This window comes from Electrona antarctica (genome assembly GCF_951216825.1).
Source record: "Electrona antarctica genome assembly, chromosome: 18".
Taxonomy (NCBI): Eukaryota; Metazoa; Chordata; class Actinopteri; order Myctophiformes; family Myctophidae; genus Electrona; species Electrona antarctica.
Genome location: NC_136799.1, coordinates 36125076 through 36144823, shown reverse-complemented (window position 1 = coordinate 36144823; position 19748 = coordinate 36125076). Strand labels below are relative to the sequence as shown.

At 44.6% G+C, this 19748-nt stretch overlaps 1 protein-coding gene across 9 annotated transcripts in view; it reads left to right on the top strand.

Moving 5' to 3' along the window:
• Positions 1-19748, top strand: part of LOC306942746 (regulator of G-protein signaling 6-like) — a 133420-nt gene that overhangs the window by 70251 nt on the left and 43421 nt on the right. For 5 of the 9 annotated variants that reach the window (XM_079528791.1, XM_079528797.1, XM_079528792.1 and 2 more), the window contains exons 6-7: positions 18878-18977; positions 19633-19686. In XM_079528791.1, coding sequence (XP_079384917.1) covers positions 18878-18977; positions 19633-19686 — 154 coding nt within the window. The remainder of the gene's footprint in view (positions 1-18877; positions 18978-19632; positions 19687-19748) is intronic. The other 4 variants (XM_079528798.1, XM_079528796.1, XM_079528795.1 and 1 more) reach the window with 1 other exon arrangement.

Below are 19748 nucleotides of genomic sequence, written 5' to 3'. Positions count from 1 at the left end.
TGCCAAGTCCAAAGTCCTTTGATAGTCTGGTGCTTGCTGTAGCCAGTGGCCTGTTCTTTGCCGTGGTCCGTTGAGGGGGGAGGGGGGGGGGATGCGGCAGGGTAGAAGCAACGAAAGAGGGGGGATGCCAACAAAGTGTCTAAACAAGCTGTTGAGGAAGGCTATAGTTGAACGGGGCAGTGCTGAGGGGAGGATGCTTTCTGTCTGTCCCGATAAACTCCGTTCTGTGGCGAGGAAGAGACTCGTCAGCATCCCTCAGCACAAAACAAACGGCTCTTGTTGACTTCAACGGATAACTCATAATAAAATCTAGTGGTGTAAACTAAAGTAACTAAGTAAATGTACTCATGTACTGTGCTTAAGTACAATTTTGAGGTATATTTTGCTTTACTGGAGTATTTCCAATTTTCAGTACTCCACTGCATCCCAGAGGCAAATGTATTTGAAAACTCTAGTTACTACGTACAGTTTGTAGATTTTGATCCGATCCCCCAGCCGATCTACAAGCTCACAATGTGTCGCGATGAGACACATTGAGAGCTTGTAGATCTGCTATTTTCAAAAGGTTTTTTTTTCTTTCATTTTGTACATTTGAAAACTTGTGAAACGGAACATTCTGCTTAATAAGTACTTTTCTACTTTTGGTACTTTTAAGTACTTTTTTTTAAGAGATTTGTTTTTGGCTTTCTTCCTTTTTATTGATAGATACAAGTGAAGAATAACAGGAAAGAGGGAGAGAGAGATGGGGAGAGACATGCAGCAAAGGTCGTCATGAACAGGACTCGACGAACATGCGACGCGCTGCAGTGCCAGAGCCTATATGTGGCATGCGCCCGGACCACTAGGCCAGCGGGCACCCCGTACATTTTTTTTATACCAATACTTTTGCACTTTTACTAAAGTAAATGTTTGAATTCCAGATTCCAGAGTATTTTCTGGAGTCTTTCTACATTGCAGTATTGATAAAAGTATCGTGTGAGTACTTTTTTCCACCACTGGTCCTGATGAAGTCCTCTCATGCGCTCTGTGATGAGAAGGATGTTCAGCCACAGGCTCGTCATCGTCCCTCGGCACAAAACCAATGGCTCTGGTTGACTTCAAAGGTTAACCCCTTTTGGTGTTAGCATTATGTTATGCTTTAGCTATTGAAAAATAGCAGATCTACAAGCTCATAGCGCGCCACCGAGTGGCGCGCTACGAGCTTGTAGGTCTGCTATTTTTGAAAAATCGAAGAACGACTGACATAGAAACATAGCTTATTCAGAAAACTGTCAGGATGTAGAAGACATTTTTAGAATCTGATCTCAGGTCAGAATGGGTTAACTCCATGGGGGTGCCCGATGGCCTAGTGGTCCAGACCAGACGCATAGCCTACCACCACATATAGGATCTAATGCAGCCGGACAGCGCCACGCCGGTTCAAACGCCCTTTGCTTCGTGTCACTCCCCGTCTCCTGTCCTATATCTACACTGTAGGCTTTCAATAAAGGAAGAAAAGACCAGGACATATCTTAACTCCCAACTTTCAAGAACCTGTGAGGTTCTGTAATGTAATGCGTCTCACAGTACGGCATGGTTCTTGCACCAGTGTTCCACAGCCAAGCCTGGAGCCTGGACCCCACATTTAGGATTCATGGATGGATGGATGAATGAATGGGTGGATGGATGGATGGGCGGGTGGATGGATGGATGGGCGGATGGATGGATGGATGGATGGGCGGGTGGATGGATGGATGGATGGATGGATGGATGGATGGGCGGGTGGATGGATGGATGGGCGGATGGATGGATGGATGGGCGGGTGGATGGATGGATGGATGGGCGGGTGGGTGGATGGATGGATGGATGGATGGATGGATGGGCGGGCGGGCGGGCGGGTGGGTGGATGGATGGATGGATGGATGGGCGGGCGGGCGGGTGGGTGGGTGGATGGATGGATGTGCGGGCGGGTGGGTGGGTGGGTGGGTGGATGGATGGATGGGTGGGTGGATGGGTGGATGGATGGATGGGCGGGTGGATGGATGGATGGATGGATGGATGCATGGATGAATGAATGAATGAATGAATGAATGGATGGATGGATGGATGGATGGATATGAAATGTAAAAATACACAATTATAATGCTTTAAAAACAAGCAAAACACAAAATAATGTATGCACAATACAATAATAATCATACATCCAATAAAATAATAGTAATTGTTTGAAAAAAGGAGTAAGAATGAAGCCTATGCTTATCTGGTGCTACCCCTATTTTTATCATTTCAAAATAAATTACTGACTCGACACTGGCTCACTTGCACTACGGGGATGTACACTACACTGCAGAACAATGACAGATTAGTCATTGTATTCATATATTATCCAGATACCCACTTCTCTCTTCTCTCACTTTATCTCTTTGGGCATCATTTTGTTTCTGTTTGGTTTGCTAGTTCCTTTTGAACCCAAACGCTCGGTCAGCTCTTCCCTTATCCGTCCTTCCTTCCTTCCTGTACGGTCTGTGACTATACAGGCCATGCTTGGAAAATACAATTCAACAATTATTCCACAAAACTTTTAATAGCACGATCGCCCTGGAAACTTCTCAGACGTTTTTGAGTCAAGGGCCCCCAGATTGATACAGCGAATCAGGCTGGAACCCAAGCTACCAAAGAGGAGAAGATTCATGAAAGAATTCAGAACTATTCAAAAGCTTCCAAACATTTTTGAGATTTTTCAGAAATCTTCCAAAACAGCAGATGTACAAGCTTGCGCTCGGCATGAAGTGACGCGCTGTGAGCTTGTAGATCTGCTATCTTTGAATCGCCAACATAATGGATAAAGTGGTTAAAGTGATTGTGGCGCTACATTAACTACTTTTGCTGGGGACCCCCTGGAACCCCCCTAAGGACCCCTTGGGTGTCCCCTGACCCCACTTTGAGGACAAATTACTTAAAGTACACACACACACACACACACACACACAAGAACACCCGTTCACTTCAGCATCTGCAGCACATCAACATGGGATGCTATATGATAAACTAATCAACACTCTTTCTATCCAACCATCTGGGTCGTCTTGGTTCTCTGCAGTGGTGTAAACTAACTAAGTATATTTATTTAAATACTGTACTTAAGTACCATTTTTTGTTAATTTGTACTTTACTTGAATATTTCCAATATCCAGTACTGTAATTTTACTTCTACTCCACTACATCGCAGAGGCAAATATTGTACTTTTACTGCATTTATTTGACAACTTTAGTTACTAGTAGTTACTTTGTGGATTTGTATTATTATTACAGAACATGCATTAACAACTTTAGCAATATATATATTTTGACCATTTGAAAGCAGATCTTGAAATGGGACATTCTGTATGAGTACTTTCTACTTTTGGTACTTTAAGCACATTTTGATGACACTACTTTTGTACTTTTACTGGAGTACATTTTGAATTCTGGACTTTTACTTGTAACTTAGTATTGTATTGAGTACTTTTACTTAAGTAAAAACATGCGCATACTTAGTCCACCACTGCGTCTGAGTGGATGGCCTCTCCCTGTGGGCTATACAGGCTGGGGTGGACCTCTCCCTGTGGGCTATACAGGCTGGGGTGGACCTCTCCCTGTGGGCTATGCAGGCTGGGGTGGACCTCTCCCTGTGGGCTATACAGGCTGGGGTGGACCTCTCCCTGTGGGCTATACAGGCTGGGGTGGACCTCTCCCTGTGGGCTATGCAGGCTGGGGTGGACCTCTCCCTGTGGGCTATACAGGCTGGGGTGGACCTCTCCCTGTGGGCTATACAGGCTGGGGTGGACCTCTCCCTGTGGGCTATACAGGCTGGGGTGGACCTCTCCCTGTGGGCTATGCAGGCTGGGGTGGACCTCTCCCTGTGGGCTATGCAGGCTGGGGTGGACTTCTCCCTGTGGGCTATGCAGGCTGGGGTGGACCTCTCCCTGTGGGCTATGCAGGCTGGGGTGGGCAATCAAGTGGTGGCTAATTGAACTCTTCAGAAAGCCGCACCTCTGGGCTGTTTCAGTCGGGACTGAGTTGAGAACGACCGTCCCGACAGGGAGGGGACAGGGAGCTGCTCTCGTAGGCGGTCACGACAGGGAGGGGACAGGGAGCTGCTCTCGTAGGCGGTCAGTTTGTTTATGGCAGTCCCGACAGGGAGGGGACAGGGAGCTGCTCTCGTAGGCGGTCAGTTTGTTTAACGACAGTCCCGACAGGGAGGGGACAGGGAGCTGCTCTCGTAGGCGGTCCCGACAGGGAGGGGACAGGGAGCTGCTCTCGTATAGGCGGTCAGTTTGTTTATGGCAGTCCCGACAGGGAGGGGACAGGGAGCTGCTCTGGTAGGCGGTCAGTTTGTTTATGGACTTTGAGAAAAAAAACATGTACAAACTGGACGGCAGTGGTGGAAAGTATTCCGAGGTACCGGTATTTGTACTTCACTTGAGTATTTCCCAATTTCCATTACTTTTACTTCTACTCCACTACAGTACATCTCAGATCCAAATATTGTATGTACTACATTTATTTGAAAACTTTAGTTACTAGTTACTTTGTAGATTTAGATTATTATGATAAAACATGCATTAACCACTTCAACCCTACACACTCCGGCCCAAAATATGCTCCTCATTGACTTACATTGGTCACTGAAACAGCTCTTTTAGCACATGCATGAACACAAAACAAACAAAGTTGGTTCAGACAATATAGAACATCACCAAACCTTGTACGTTTTATTTTTATTTTATAGAAATGTTAACTTCCTGTTGATCTTCTATTTGAGTATCTGGATCCGGATCCACGGCAAAATCAAGATGATATTAACAGTTTTTATTTTTTTAAAACAAACAGTACTGGGGTTGTTGTTGCTCTATATTTCTTTGTGTTTGTTTACGTACTAAAAGAGTGACTTTGAGATATTTTTCCACATTTGGAGTTACATCATGGCAAGGTAACTACACAACCCAAACCTTTATTGTTGAGGTGGATCCAAGTCCCTATCACTGAACAAAGGCTTCGTTGCTCTCCATCCACCTGACGTCTCATCCCTGGAGAACACAGACCTACGTTCAGCAGAACAACATGGAGGTGAACTTCATTTTGCCGTATTTGACCTCTCAACAAAGCTTTTCACCAGCGAGCCAGAGAGCCGCGGGTTCTGAACGCTTCTAGGACTGAACACCAATTAACTTTAATGGTCGAAGGGATTAGAGGCAAATTGAAAATGCTTTCACATGAGTGTCAAAGCATTTTCTTTTTTTTACAGCACTCATCTTCGCAAAACCTGCATGAATGAGATATGCGTTTTCTCCCGTGGGGTATTCCTGTGGAGATGGTAATTTGTGAATCTTTCAGAGCCATTTGGACGGACATACTGGATGCTTAATTGAAAAGCAATATTAGCCAAGGCAGGTGCTTTTGATAATGACAACTTCTGCCAAGGATGTTAAATTAAATGTGTGTGCGCGTGCGCACGTACTATGCACAAGCACAATTATGCAATTGTGTGTGTGTGTGTGTGTGTGTGTGTGTGTGTGTGTGTGTGTGTGTGTGTGTGTGTGTGTGTGTGTGTGTGTGTGTGTGTGTGTGTGTGTGTGTGTGTGTGTGTGTGTGTGTGTGTGTGTGTGTGTGTGTGTGTGTGTGTGTGTGTTTCTAGTCAGAGAGAGAGAATGAGTGTGTGTGTACAGTATACTGTATGTGTGTGTGTTACCGCGTGTTGAGCTCATGCAGCGTGCAAATGTGATACATTCACACATCCACCAATCTGGGCCTAATTTCCCAGCATGCTCTCTGGGACGCCAGGGCTTTTCCCGGTCTGGTGCATTGTGTGAAGTGCAGCATGTCACAGCCTGGGCTGTCACGCTGTGTCACCAACAGCAGGGGGTGGCCCCCGAAACCCCCGCATCCCACATGCCCCCCCCCCCTGTTTAGACTCGCTTTGCCTGCTATGTAATTGCGCTGAAAATAGCCGTAGATCGGCTCTTTTTCAGTGTATGAAACCACCGGCACACAACCGAGTACAATCATCCTTAGAGCTGGCTGCCATCATGACTAGACGTTCTTGATCGTCGTTGTACCCAGAAATGAGGGGGGTGGGGGGGGTCTCTCTCTCTCTCTCTCTCTTCCCCCCTATGACAGGGTCTCCTTTTTCCAGTTGTTGGAAAAACTCATGTACAAGTTCTATTGTATTAATATACTCTACCTGCTAAAGAGTATGTTAATTTTGAGGTGATTTTACTTTACTCAAGCATTTTCATTTTTAGATATTTTATGCTTATACTTCAGTACATCTCAGAGGCATGTGTACTCCGCTACAGTTGTTTGACAACTTTAAATACTACTAGTTACTTTGCAGATTTAGATTATTATTTCAAAACATATACATTATTAACCAATGAATTGAATTTGATCAAAATTGAATTTGATACTTCAGCTATTAAACTAGCCAATCTCACATGTGTTGTGAGCCTGTTGATTGACGCGCAAAATTGGCACACACAAAATGTTAGCACTTTTACTTTAACGCCAATACTTTTGCACCTTTTACTTGTAATATTTTTTCCACAATACGGATGCTGTGGGGTATAAGTGGATATTAAGTACAACATTGAGGAGTACTTCCACCTCTCTCTCTCTCTCTCTCTCTCTCTCTCTCTCTCTCTCTCTCTCTCTCTCTCCCTCCCTCTCCATCAGGTCTCATTCTCACCTCTTTCCCTAGGGCACGGTGCCCAGCTGGAGCTCTCTTTGTTATGCGCCTGGTGTGACGCACAGGTCACAGTGGCTGGGGAAGTGTACTTTTGGAAGAAGTTGTTCCTTGTTAACTCCACCGAGACTTGTAAACTGTGTGTGTGCGTGTGTGTGTACGTGTGTGCGTGTGTGTGTGTGTGTGTGTGTGTACGTGTGTGCGTGTGTGCGCGTGCGCGCGCGCATGATGTTGTTGAGAGATGTGAGAAGTGGCCATTTCAGAAGTTTAGGTACATTCGACCGCAGTCTGGAAGAGGCATTCCTCCTTACCAAGGTGCTAAAGTACCAACGTCTTAAGGATGCTATTATACAGATTGGTTACAAATGTTAACTGCTTGTGTTCACATTTGTAAGCCTCGTCATGACCATAAATGAGTTGTGAGAGGCCTGCAGATTGCAGGAATGCCCAAGCCGAGAGCTGTCGCATTGGCTCAATTCTGTTCAGTGTCTGTGACAATTGGCAGTCTCCACATACGGAGGAGACGATGCTTCCTGTATCCGTGATCTGTATCCTGAAACACTCATTGTTGAAGTTCAGATTAGTTCAGATTTTTAGACTTAAAGCTGTAGGAAATTCTTGCCAATAATATAGTGGTTGCAAAGGTATTAATTGATTGCCTGAGTCCCGTGGTGGGAGGTTTTGGTGAATATTAAGTAAGGGCCACTCATTAAAAATAAATGAATCCACAAACCTAGCGTCATTTGTATTGTTGATCTATTTCTACGCTATATTGCAACTTTTGTTCAACTTTGACCCCTCTGTCACATGCAACTATTTGTCATGTCCAGTGGCGGTATCACTATGCAGCACAAAACCATAGTTCCATGTGACAGAGGGAGATTAGATTTGGCTCTTTGGAAACAATGAGGTCCACACTTTATAAAATGGGTCACAGACATTTTGTCTTGCTGCCTCCGCCGTTTTGGACAATACATCCTGACGTCTTCCCCCCCGGACCTCAAGGTCTTCCGACGGTGACACGAGTTGAATCATTAATGTGCCTATTATACCACCTGAGACAGTACGCCTTTAAGCAGCGTAGGCTAGCTCTGTTTCTTATAATTAGCTACTGTACTTCCCAGGTCTTGTTTTTGTGGGGAGGGGAGGTGGCGGTAGGGTTTCAAAAAGGTTTATTCACAACATGCTCGTTGGTTCAGTCCCTGCTCCATCTCACTATAGGCCTTTAGACAAGAGTTATTATTAGTATAGTTAGTATTTCATTACTAATTGGAAGCCTTGTAGTTACAAGCCAGTGTCTCAGACTGGATCGTGGAGTTGGTTTCCTCCAGGAACACGCAAAGCCATTGCTGAGTGGTTAAGAGGTCCCTCCTGCGCCTGGGGAGCCAGAGGCTCCGGTTGACCTGGGTTCAATTCCAGGCCAGGCCAGCCACGTGTTGTCAAAGTGTCCCTGAGCCATATACCCCTAACTGCTCACAGAGGTGCTGCCCCCATAGCTCCTACTGCTCCTGTTACTTACGAAGGGTTAATGGGTTATCCGCCGATGTCGCATACGCCGAATATAGTGGATCGGCTATTTTCTGTGAGCATCGCTGCATGGCATGCATGGCGTCACGCGACGGAGCGAAGTGAATGTCCTCTCCTGACTTGGAGGAGTGAAGTACAGTTGGGTGCCACCGATATTGTCCCTTATCATTTGACCCATTTAGGCCTGACCTCAAAATTTTAAAAAATCCTTCTAAATCCTCCAGTTTTCTGAAATAAATATTTTCACGATTTTTCAAAAATAGCAGACCTACAAGCTCGTAGCGCGCCACTCGGTGGCGCGCTATGAGCTTGTAGATCTGCTATTTTTCAATAGCTAAATTATAACATAATGTTTAAAACACCAAAAGGGGTTCCCGCCCAAAATGGGTTAACTGTCCTTTTGCGCAGATCACGCAAACCTCAGCAAAAGGAAAAGGACAATATCGATGGCCTCCAACTGTAGCTATATTTAACAGGCTGACGGCTTCGTTTTGTCTTGTGTCCAATTCTGCACGTCACATGTCAGCCACAGAGCCTCCTGCTACTGCCAGCCGTTGACAAGAGTCAAAATTGTACTTAAAGATGGAGTGCCGTGATTTTTTTCCCACCCTAAAACATGATCATGAGGTATTATTAGTATATAAGGAGGAAGATTCTTTTCAAAAAAGTGTACAGTATTTGTTAAAAATGTAGTTTTTATGTGGACACGCCCACCAGTTCATTAAGTATGCTTGGTTTGCCTGGTGGTGATGGGTGGTGATCCCCTTGAACTGAAGCCGCACCCACAGCTGTTGTTGTATGATAAAGGGGGAGGGGTTAGGGTAGGGGATGATATTGTGATGTTACAATATCACAGATTTTCTTTTCATTGGCATGTTTGACTGTCAAGGTTCTGCCGCCTCCAGGAAGAAACCCTAAATACAAAGGGAAGACATCATTGCACATAACAACCACACCAAGAGGTCTAATGAAGTACTGTCACCTCATAAACACATGACATAACAACCACACCAAGAGGTCTAATGAAGTACTGTCACCTCATAAACACATGACATAACAACCACACCAAGAGGTCTAATGAAGTACTGTCACCTCATAAACACATGACATAACAACCACACCAAGAGGTCTAATGAAGTACTGTCACCTCATAAACACATGACATAAAAACCATGCCAAGAGGTCTAATGAAGTACTGTCACCTCATAAACACATGACATAACAACCACACCAAGAGGTCTAATGAAGTACTGTCACCTCATAAACACATGACATAAAAACCATGCCAAGAGGTCTAATGAAGTACTGTCACCTCATAAACACATGACATAAAAACCATGCCAAGAGGTCTAATGAAGTACTGTCACCTCATAAACACATGACATAACAACATTTATTTTAATTTCCACACCAAGAGGTCTAATGAAGTAATGTCACCTCATAAACACATGACATAACAACCACGCCAAGAGGTCTAATGAAGTAATGTCACCTCATAAACACATGACATAACAACCACGCCAAGAGGTCTAATGAAGTACTGTCAGCTCATAAACACATGAAAAACGGGGAAAAATACAAAAATCACGGCACTCCATCTTAAGTACAGTACTTAAGTAAATGTACTTACTGTAGTCCACCACTGCCTGTTGGCCCTCAGAGTGTGCTGGCCTGATGACAGGGGGCCCCAGTTATGTGCACGCGTGTGCACGCGCGCACACACACACACACACACACACACACACACACACACACACACACACACACACACACACACACACACACACACACACACACACAGTCACAAACACGCACGCACGCACGCCTTGCAAAATGCAAACACACAGTGACACCCTTCGCACACCTTCCTGTGATAACCGTTTATAGCCGCGAGTATGGCGAGGAGCAAAGTGGCGTTATCGCGGGCTGGCAGGAACGTTTGACTCTCAGAAGCCCCTCCACACCGGGCCGCAAACACCATTAGCTTTCCACGGCCGCAAAAGATACACAACACAGTGCGACATGTCGCCGCCGTGCCAAGTACTTCTTGTCCACTGTCATTCTATAGGGAGATAATGAGTTATTTTTCCGTGCTGCTCCTATACGCCCGTCTATTATTGCACATGAACAAAAGGACTTAATCCTTCCTGCTCGCTGTTGCCTCTCCAGGGGAGCTTGTGTAGGGAGGCTGGGGGTCGAGCTGCTTTTCAAAGCTCCACTCTCCATTGTTTTCTCTCTTTTGTTTTTGAAGGTTTGTCTCCGGAAAAAGACACGTACATGCGCAAGCCGGTGGAACGTTTTCGTTTCAGTTGCTAATCTTTTTGGGGCAGATTGCTGCTCTGCAGTGTTTCTGCTGCTCATGCAATCGCTAGTCTGCTCAGGTCGGCCCTAAAATACCGTTTTTATTTTATTCACAACAGACGGGCGGATGCTGCTGCTGTACAGTAGTACGGTTCCCCTCTCTCTCTCTCTCTCTCTCTCTCTCTCTCTCTCTCTCTCTCTCTCTCTCTCTCTCTCTCTCTCTCTCTCTCTCTCTCATTCCGTTTCTCCAGTTTCACTCACTTTCTATCCCTCCATCTGTCTTTATCTTTATTCCTCTCATTTTCTCCTATCCTCTCTCTCTCTCTCTCTTTCTCTCTCTCTCTCTCTCTCTCTCTCTCTCTCTCTCTCTCTCTTTCTCTCTCTCTCTCTCTCTTGCTTGCTCTTTCTGAAAGAGATTTATCAACGGGGCACAGGCAGTAATTCTCCATAGTGGATGATCAATAATTCATACCAAGACACTCTTTCAGCCCGATGGTGAGAGAAAGTGTAATCGTCTTGCCACGCTCTCTATCTATCTCCATCTAGTCCTATCTCTGCATAACGTCTATTATTAAATCCATACACGTCTGCAACGTGTTACTCAGGTATTTTGCCACAGATTTATGGAGAACATGCGTGAATCATCCATTATAACTAATAACTAATAACTAAATGCAGGACATGTGCGGTGCAGTGAATGTAGACACTAGTGCTGTCTGCCTCGGCAGGTTCTGTCGCTGGGTCGGCGGCAGGGCTGTATGCATACCCTACCGGGCAGGTGAAAACAAAAGCCACCAGATTAGCATTAGAATGCCTGATCTGCATGTATTGTGTACAAGAGGACAGGCAACGCTGTCTGTCTGTCTGTCTGTCTGTCTGTCTGTCTGTCTGTACGTGTCTCTCTCTGTCTCTAGCTCCCTCTCCTCCCTCTCTGTCGTGTGTGTGTGTGTGTGTGTGTGTGTGTGTGTGTGTGTGTGTGTGTGTGTGTGTGTGTGTGTGTGTGTGTGTGTGTGTGTGTGTGTGTGTGTGTGTGTGTGTGTGTGTGTGTGTGTGTGCGCTCGTGCATGCTCCACTGATTGAGGTCCATGGGGCACAGATTGTGAGTCTCAGGGGGAGCTTCTTTCTGGGCCACAGGCGTGCGCGGCATGATAGCACAACTTATCTCCACCAGGTTGGAGGAGCAATCATCCTGCGTTTCACACAAGCACTCAAAGTTATACTCATATAATCATTTCCACTTCCAGAAGTGCTCTGAGCTTTACAATTAACTCGGTGTCCACGGGTCCTTAAAAAGTTTAAAATTGTCTTCAATTCTTTCTTCAATTGACACATGCCTTCTCTATTTGAGCGACCACATCAAACATGAGGTGGATGCTGGCAAATACTGCGGCATGGTCAAGCTGGACCTCCAAAAGGCTTTTGACACCATGAACCACTCCATACTGGTTAATAAGCTAAAAGCAATTGGTTTCGATAACACATCAGTGAACTGTATGCAATCCTACCTGGAGGGGAGAGAACAGATGGTGGAGGTGAATGGAACACTGCCCCCCCCCCCCCCCCCCCCCCCCCCCCCCCTCCCAGTGAGATGTGGTGTTCCACAAGGAAGCATACTAGGGCCTTTACTGTTCCTAATATATGTAAACGACATGACATCAGCTTGTGACTGCAACTTGTTCCTGTTCACAGATGACTCGGCACTGCTAATCTCGGACAGGAACAAACTGCAGGTTGAAAAGGCCCTCAGCTCTGAACTCGGTAGAATCTGCACCTGGCTCGCTGATAACAAACTATCTTTACACCTGGGAAAAACTGAATCCATTCTCTTTGGATCTAATAGTAATCTCAACAAGGCAAATTACTTCTTGGTTAGAGTGGGTGACAATGTTATCACACGTAAAGATGAAATTACCTACCTAGGTTCCATCCTGGAGACTAATCTTTCCGGTGATAAAATGGCCACCAACGTAATCAAAAAAGTCAACCAAAGAACAAGATTCCTTTACAGGATCTCCTCACTGGTCAACAAAAACACCTTGAAGACCTTAACAGGAGCCCTCGTACAAGGTTTATTTGACTATGCATGCACCTCCTGGTACCACAGCACCTCAAAGGCCCTTAAAACTAGGCTCCAGACTTCCCAAAACAAATTGGTCAGGCTCCTACTTGGCCTCACCCCGAACCCACCTCACCCCTGCCCACTTTGACAGGCTGGAATGGCTTAGGGTCGACGACAGAGTACAGCATCTTGCAATGGGTCTGGTCCACAAGATTCTATACACCACCAAGATACCCATGTACCTGTCTAGATACTTCCTTAATGTTAACGAAGTCCACACCCACAACACCAGAGGGAGTGCAACGAACCATGTACAACCCAGATTCGGCACTAACAAGGGACTAAATTATTTTCGCTCCTATGCCACCAAAATGTGGAACGCCCTACCAACAGTCATTAAGACATGCGAATCCCTTGACTCCTTCAAAACCGCTCTCAAAGGGCACCTACGGACGGCTGCAATTCGAAACTGGCCCCCGTAAAATCTGAATCCCCCCCCACCCCTTTTTCCCCTCACTGTATATGTTTCTTTTCCCTTTTGACCTCCTTTATGATGAATTCCTGTTCTGTTCTTTAAGAACTCCCAACAGCTGGGAGTCGCACAGGTTTTGGCACGAAACAAAAGTTCCCTCTGAAATCTGGACGCATGTCGTCTTCGGTGGGTCGTCATCTAGATAACCGCATGCAGTACAGCAGCAGAATAATACTAGGCTAAGCTACATGCATGGCCGTTTATACAGTGTAACTGAGGATGTGAAGTGACTAAGTGAGAACATTGGGTTGTGTGTGTGTGTGTGTGTGTGTGTGTGTGTGTGTGTGTGTGTGTGTGTGTGTGTGTGTGTGTGTGTGTGTGTGTGTGTGTGTGTGTGTGTGTGTGTGTGTGTGTGTGTGTGTGTGTGTGTGTGTGTGCTTGTGTGTGCGTGTGTGTGTGTGCGTGTGCGTGTGCGTGTGCGTGCGTGTGTGTGTGTTTTCTATCATGGTTCATGTATATTTCATGTCTTAGACCCTCCAGGAACACTAGCTGTTGTTTTGGCGTCAGCTAATGGGCATCCGTATAAATAAACGGGCAACGCTGAAGGCAACATAAATGGTTCTATATACTGTCAATAGGAGTTACATAAATGGTTCTATATACTGTCAGTAGGAGTTACATAAATGGTTCTATATACTGTCAATAGGAGTTACATAAATGGTTCTATATACTGTCAGTAGGAGTTACATAAATGGTTCTATATACTGTCAATAGGAGTTACATAAATGGTTCTATATACTGTCAGTAGGAGTTACATAAATGGTTCTATATACTGTCAATAGGAGTTACATAAATGGTTCTATATACTGTCAATAGGAGTTACATAAATGGTTCTATATACTGTCAATAGGAGTTACATAAATGGTTCTATATACTGTCAATAGAAGTTACATAAATGGTTCTATATACTGTCAATAGGAGCGACTCTAAGGAGATTACCTTTTATCCTGTTTCTGCTTCCGTCAGGTTCAGTGAAGCGGGGTAATAATCTGGGTTCTCTGCGAGATCGCCAAGATAGCAGAAATAACAGCTTCACGGGTAAATGAAAGTTTGAAATGCGTTGAGAAAGACACAAACTCGCGTGTGGTTAAAAACTTGTGTCCAGCTATGTCTCTGAAGAGTGGATCTTTAACCTAAGTTTGGTCTTCAATTTCACTCTGCATTTTTAACCATTTAAGCCTTGTATACAAAACAGTATATATTGTACAACGGTTGGTGTCTAAAACACCATAGGGTTGCTATAGGATAGGGTGACGGTGTGGTTCAATACCGTATCACCAAAGAGTAGCCAGGGTGCCAAATTAAAGCCAGGGCTATTATTTGCAGTTTCGTCAGCCTAATTGGAACTGTAACCAAATAATGGCCGGTAATTATATATTACCGGCCATTATATAGCGCCTTTATCGGAAATACTATACGATGTGCAGAGGGGAGTTCCAACCGCGCCTCTAGCCTATGGCAGGCCAGTCTGGTGCATCTCAGAGGCCGCTAGCCTATTGCAGGCCAGTCTGGTGCATCTCAGAGGCAGCCTCTATCCTATGGCAGGCCAGTCTGGTGCATCTCAGAGGCAGCCTCTATCCTATGGCAGGCCAGTCTGGTGCATCTCAGAGGCAGCCTCTATCCTATGGCAGGCCAGTCTGGTGCATCTCAGAGGCAGCCTCTATCCTATGGCAGGCCAGTCTGGTGCATCTCAGAAGCAGGACAGGTTACATGAGAGAAGGAGGCACTGGAGCAGCTCAGACAATTTAGGCCCTTCATTTATTAACAGGGTACAAAGTAGTAGTAAGTATAAAGCGACAACGTTTCGATGTTTCAGTTACATCTTCGTCAGGTCATCATGACCTAAATTGTCTGAGCTGCTCCAGTGCCTCCTTCTCTACTATACGATGTGCATTACATTCATTCACTCACACACACATTCAGACACCGACAGCAACCAAGCAAGGCTTCATCGGGAGCAGTTAGTGGTTCAGGGTAGCCTCGGTACCCAGGCTTTTATTTTCGTTTGCATTCGGCTCAAAAATGAAAGCCTGGGGAAACGCATTGGACGATCTGGCATAGGAAGCCCACATCCTCGTGGACTTCTAATGACCAATAACAGTGCAGAGGCGCTCAGAGGCACAAATTGTACTTTTACTCCACTACAGTTATTTGAAAACTTTAGTTACTATTCACTTTGTAGAGTTTGATTATTATTACAAAACATGCATTAACCACTTCAGCCCTATGTATACTTAGGCTACTTGGTAATGGCATATCTGCTATATTTTCAATGCATTTTTATTCAATTGGAAACCTGTGAAATGTGACGTTCTGCATAATGAGTACTTCTACTTTCAGTACTTGAGTATATTCTGAATACTTTTGTACTTTTTACTCAAATACATTTTAAATACCAGACTTTTTTTATTGGTAACAGAGTATTTCTATATTGTGTGGTGGTTTTGTACTTTTACTTAAGTACAACATACGAGTACTTCTTCCACCACTGTTCGCGACCACAGCAGAAGACATGCATGAATTGTTGGGGACATAGTATGTCCCCATAGTATGTCCCCATAGTATGTCCCCAGCTCTATAAGGACGTACAGTTTGTCCGACATACTGTACGCCCTTATAGAGCTGGAGCTGGTCCCCGTGCGTGCGTGCGTGCGTGCGTGCGTGCGTGCGTGCGTGCGTGCGTGCGTGCGTGCGTGCGTGCGTGCGCAGATGGCCTCAAACACCAAGGATGAATTCGTCCCACTGGGATCAATGAAGTCTAATTAACCACTCAAAGCCTCTATACTTATAGTACACTAATGCTTATAGTGAACCAGAGTCGGCTCTGTACGTGGCCTGTTCTTTTTTTCCATCTGCAGGTTCAAAGTAGTGAAAATAGCAGATCTGCAAGCTCACAGCGCGCCGCATCGCACCACGTTGTGAGCTTGTAGATCGGATATTTTCACTAGTAACCCCCAATGAAATCAGAATGTTTCGGTTATACGTTTAACAGGACATGAAACACAAAAAATAGACAATGCAATTTCAATATGTACCTCGTCCATTGCACCTCCATATTGTATGCCAGATGTACGTATATGTGTGTCAGTGTATGCCTATATTGTATGTGTTTGTGTACGATATGCACACAGATTGATATATAGCTAGATAGAATCAATATACTATGCATGATGTGCGGATGCTTACCGCACAAGCAGTTATAAGGGAAGGTGTAAATGGTTTAATACCCAGAGTTTGGCCCTCGGCAGTTATACGGTAAACCCTGGTTAACGCAGACAACTGTGATAAATCAGGGGCTTTTTAATGTAGATTGATTTCCGCTGGCAGACTGTCTGTCTCCATCGAGGCTGGCCCACGGCAACCATGATGCATCACGTTGTTCACATCGACGCGTCACCTCCTCTGACTGCTGTCTGTGCTCATAAAATACCACCTGAAAATCCTATGTTTCTATGTCAGTCGTTCTCAAACATTTTCATGTCAGGGACCCCCCAAAATATATGTATTTGGCCGCCGACCCCCATCTGAAAATATGCTGTTCCAGTGACCTCCCAGAAGCAAAGATTTGAGTTAAAACGTTCTGAAAGAATATATATAAGATTTGCGCCACATTTTCTCGATTTTTCAAAAATAGCAGATCTACAAGCTCGTGGTGCGGCACGTGGTGCCGCACTATGAGTTTGTAGGGCTGTTTTTTTTCAATAGCTAAAGTATAACATAATGCTTGTCTGTCTGTCCGTGTGTGTGTGACAAAATGTTTAGTGTTCTAGGGTTAAAAGTTAAAACCCTGACTCTTACTTGAACCACAGTATGCCGCCTGAAACCTTACCTCAACCTTACCTCAACCTTACCTCAACCTTACCTCAACCTTACCTCAACCTTACCTCAACCTTTCCCCTACACTGGAAGTCATCATCTTGAAATGTTCCCTGTGAGGACAGGCGGGGACAGACGTCGGAGGATTTAATCGTATGCTCCCTCCTCTGCTCCCAGCTAGAAACCTGTCAAAATGGTAATATTGTTTACCCGGCTGATTTAACCCATTCTGGACGGGAACCCCCATGTTTTAAGCATTGTTATATTTTAGCTATTGAAAAACATACGAGCTTGTAGATCTGCTATTTTTGAAAAATCGTGAAAATGTGGCTCAAATCTTTGCTTCTGGAAGGCTCGCTGGATTAACATATTTTCAGATGGGGGTCCACGGCCAAATACAGATAATTCTGGGGGTCCTTGACATGAAAAAGGTTGAGCACCACTGATATAGAAACATAGGTTTTTCAGAAAGCTGTCAGGATTTAGAAGGCGTATTCTTTTTAGAATCGGCCTCAGTCCTAAACGGGTTAATGAGAGAATATATTTCTTTCCGGCATTTATTTAGATACGAGTGTAGAGAGACAGGAAGCGGAGGGCAGGGATGTTGAAAGTACTCACATGCTTTACTTAAGTAAAAGTATCAATACTGCAATGTAGAAGTACATTACAAGTAAAAGTCCGGAATTCAAAATGTACTTGAGTAAAAGTACAAAAGCATCGCCATCAAAATATACTTACAGTACTAAAAGTAAAAGTACTCATATTGCAGAATGTCCCGTTTCACATGTTCAAACGTTTGATAATAGCCGAGCTACAAGCTCACAATGTGTCGCATCGCGACGAAATGTGAATTTGTAGATCTGCTTTTTTCAAATGGCCGCAATATATATAGGGCTGAAGTAGTTGGTGTTTTTTGTAATATCATATTCATATATATATCATATAATTGTAGTGGAGTAAAAGCACAATAGTTGGAACCGAGATGTAGTGGAGTACAAGTAAATGTACTGGAAATTTGGAAATACTAAAGTAAAGAAAAAATGGTACTAAATGTACTTAGTTACTTTACACCACTGTTACAAGTAAAATGTTCCGGGTGACAGGCCAGCCTGGTTTATGGTTTTATGCTTTTATTTGAGAGATCCCCATTACAGTAGCTGTGCCTTAAAGCACTGCTAGTCTTCATGGGGTCCATATATGAAAACAATACATACATTTAAAACATTTGAAAAACAAAGGAAATAATATAAAAATAAATACATTAAACTTTATGGTTCACATACAATATCATTTTATGAACACTAACTAATTAGAATGCGTTCAAAAATACATGCATCCTACAACAAATATTTCCCCAGGTGTCTCTTTACTTTGTTTTTGAATAGGGCTTTCTGTGTATGTTTGGTTATTACCAGTGGCAAAGAATAAAAAATGTCAATTTCTCTATATTCTACTGTACGCTTCGAGTAATTTGTGTTTGCCTTGGGAAGAGAAAACCGGCCTTGTGTTGCCTGTCTGGTGCCATATGTATACGACTGTAAATTGTGTTTCAGCTGACGATGATGGGGTTTTGCAGCTGGATTGTAAAACCTTCCATATTGAAAGTAGCATGGTGGTGACAGACAGGCGGTGTTCAGTCTGATGGCTGCCCTTGATACTACGGTAGGCCTCCTTGCCTGGCCGCAGTCGCAGTAGGGGTGTGAACAATGTATGGCTATTTGAAGTTATTTCTTTTACTAGTAAGTGATTATATCATAGGTAATTCCGTATGTTTAGGTCCCAGGGAGAGACACAAAACGTGAGCTAAAGAGTTTGGGAATCACTGACATGCAGTGTGTTCGGTGCATTATAACCATTCACCGCCAATGAAATAACATTGGAGTTGCTGTGTAGGTGCGTTGATGAACATGCTCTGCTTTTTTTTTCTTCCATCCCGCAGATTGAAGACATAGTCATGCGAATACAAGACGAGAAAGCAGGAGGTGTGGCCATCCGGACGGTCAAGAGCTTCCTGTCCAAGATCCCCAGTGTGGTGTCAGGTAGGTAACCGTGTGTGTGCGTGTGTGTGTGTGTGTGTGTGTGTGTGTGTGTGTGTGTGTGTGTGTGTGTGTGTGTGTGTGTGTGTGTGTGTGTGTGTGTGTGTGTGTGTGTGTGTGTGTGTGTGTGTGTGTGTGTGTGTGTGTGTGTGTGTGTGTGCGAATAGCATTTGTGATTATTTTTCTGCATGAAGTCTTTTTTGCATTTTCTCAAAAATAGTGAAATAGAGAGTGTAACCCTCGGAGAGCTGTGTGTGTGAATTATTTTAGCTTTTGCTGCATTTGAGTGCATGCGTGTGTGTCTGTGCATGTGCATGTGCATTTAGTTTTTGTTCACACAGTAAGTGAGTCAGAATCAAGGGACCAACAATAGGACCTTTGGGCTCATTTAAATTGCTGCTCCAGATGGAGGCAAATTAGAAGACCTTAACAACCATGGAGAGGATGGCTATGTTTGCTTGTTGACCTTGTCACTGAGACTTGTAAACTGTGTGTGTGTGTGTGTGTGTGTGTGTGTGTGTGTGTGTGTGTGTGTGTGTGTGTGTGTGTGTGCGTGTGCGCGTGTGTGTGTGTGTGTGCGCATGTGCGTGCACGCGCCTGTGCGGGGGCATGCACAATGCATATGTGTTTATTTGTGTGTGAGTATGTCTGTATACAGTACACGTGTGTGTTTTCGTGCGTTCGTCTGTGCAAGTGGGAAGCTGTGTACTGGGTGAGTCAACAGAGGCATGTGAATCCTTTACATGACTACCCCAGGCCTAAGGATTCTCTCTC